We start from the raw sequence: 1,390 nt of genomic DNA, 5'->3' as shown, positions 1-1,390 counted from the left end.
CAGCGAACTAGTTTAGGTTTGATTCCTTTTACACTGATTCGGAAGCCCGGGCAAAAGCACCTGAACGCAGCGGCAGAGAACTATAATTTGGGACACCCCGATGAATAACGACACCCAGATGATTTACTTTCAGCAACAACCGGCCCCCACAAAACGCGCGAGTCAAGAGGAAGCTTGAACTTTATATAAGCGAGTCTTCTGCCTCGCTTAGAAAGGCGCCGAAACGTTAACTGTGCATTTAACATCCACAGCCGCATGAATCTACAGCTTGCTAACGTTAGTAACTATCTACAGTCCGTTTGGACGGTGTTTATGAAGGGGCTGCGAGCGCCATTAGCTGTCAGCATTAGCAGCGACACTCCGTAGAACTCTTGAGTTCAAATTACTCTACAAATTATCAAGCAATTAGCAAAAACCAGCTGCATACAACTTGTTGGTTGACATAATCAAACAGCACATACCATTGTGAATATTCCTGACCGACTTATTCGGAAAAAAATTCAAGCGAACAGCGGTGAGCCAGGAAAGCACGCCACCAACGTGGTTAGCTCTCGATGAAAAGACCGAGCACAGGCCAGTTTCCTCATATGTACTGCTCATCCGGAAGTCTTCTACTTCTTCGTTGGTGTTTCAAGCAGCTCCGTAACTAATAGCGACATCTATTAACGTGAGTTTGAAATTGCAGTGTGATCACGTATGTGCGTTTTAGATAAGACTGCAACTGTTACCTTTACTATTATTCCAGTAATAGTGATTTGTACAAACTGATAATGCCACAAATTTGTTACAGTAGTTATTGTGTTGTTACTCGTAATCTATGGCAAATTCTTCATTCCAAAATGTGCATTTAGAAGCAAGAATCAAAATCAGAATATTTTTTAATCCCAGAGGAAATTAAAAGGTCACAGTTGCTCCAACACAGTAAGAACAGTAACAAGCAAGTTAAAGTATCAATATTAAATAATACAATATTTTACAAAATAGTTCTAATGATATAAATGGTTTAATTACACAAATTTCCACAAAATATATCCCACAAAATTGAAATATATTGAAATATAATATGACGATAGAGAAGCCCCTATCGTCATATTAAACAAAAGAAACTGTTATTCCAACCCCCAGGGTACACAGTAAATAAAGCTTAACCTCCAGTAAACATGAAGCAAGAATTTTGAGTAAAATGTAAATGAAATATATAAAATCAAAGATTTATTTATTTAAATTAGCAATCATCACGGAAAATATACTTGGTATAAACTAAATCTATGCCAATCAAGTAAATTTCATTTGACCAGATTCTATTAATTCTAACATTTTACAATGTACAAATTGTATATGTAATTTAATTAGATACATTTAAAATCATTTCCTTTTTGTTTTTGTGTTT

The 1,390-nt window shown here is 36.2% G+C and overlaps 2 protein-coding genes across 3 annotated transcripts in view; one reads left to right on the top strand and one right to left on the bottom strand.

Annotated features, from left to right (window-relative positions):
- The window catches only part of rps20 (ribosomal protein S20), a 1,573-nt gene extending 1,006 nt beyond the window's left edge, over positions 1-567 (bottom strand). Inside the window, exon 1 of the mRNA XM_005754222.2 lies at positions 462-567. Coding sequence (XP_005754279.1) covers positions 462-464 — 3 coding nt within the window. The 5' untranslated portion in view covers positions 465-567. The remainder of the gene's footprint in view (positions 1-461) is intronic.
- Positions 568-611: 44 nt separating this feature from the next.
- The window catches only part of anks6 (ankyrin repeat and sterile alpha motif domain containing 6), an 11,978-nt gene continuing 11,199 nt past the window's right edge, over positions 612-1,390 (top strand). The window contains exon 1 of one of the 2 annotated variants that reach the window (XM_005754221.1): positions 612-667. The gene's annotated coding sequence lies outside the window, so the exon portion shown is untranslated. The remainder of the gene's footprint in view (positions 668-1,390) is intronic. The other variant, XM_005754219.1, reaches the window with a different exon arrangement.

Source organism: Pundamilia nyererei, unplaced genomic scaffold, assembly GCF_000239375.1.
Source record: "Pundamilia nyererei isolate P.nyererei 1_Seehausen unplaced genomic scaffold, PunNye1.0 scaffold00524, whole genome shotgun sequence".
Classification (NCBI taxonomy): Eukaryota; Metazoa; Chordata; class Actinopteri; order Cichliformes; family Cichlidae; genus Pundamilia; species Pundamilia nyererei.
Note: the sequence above shows the minus strand (reverse complement) of the source record. Positions and strands in the feature narration are given on the sequence as shown.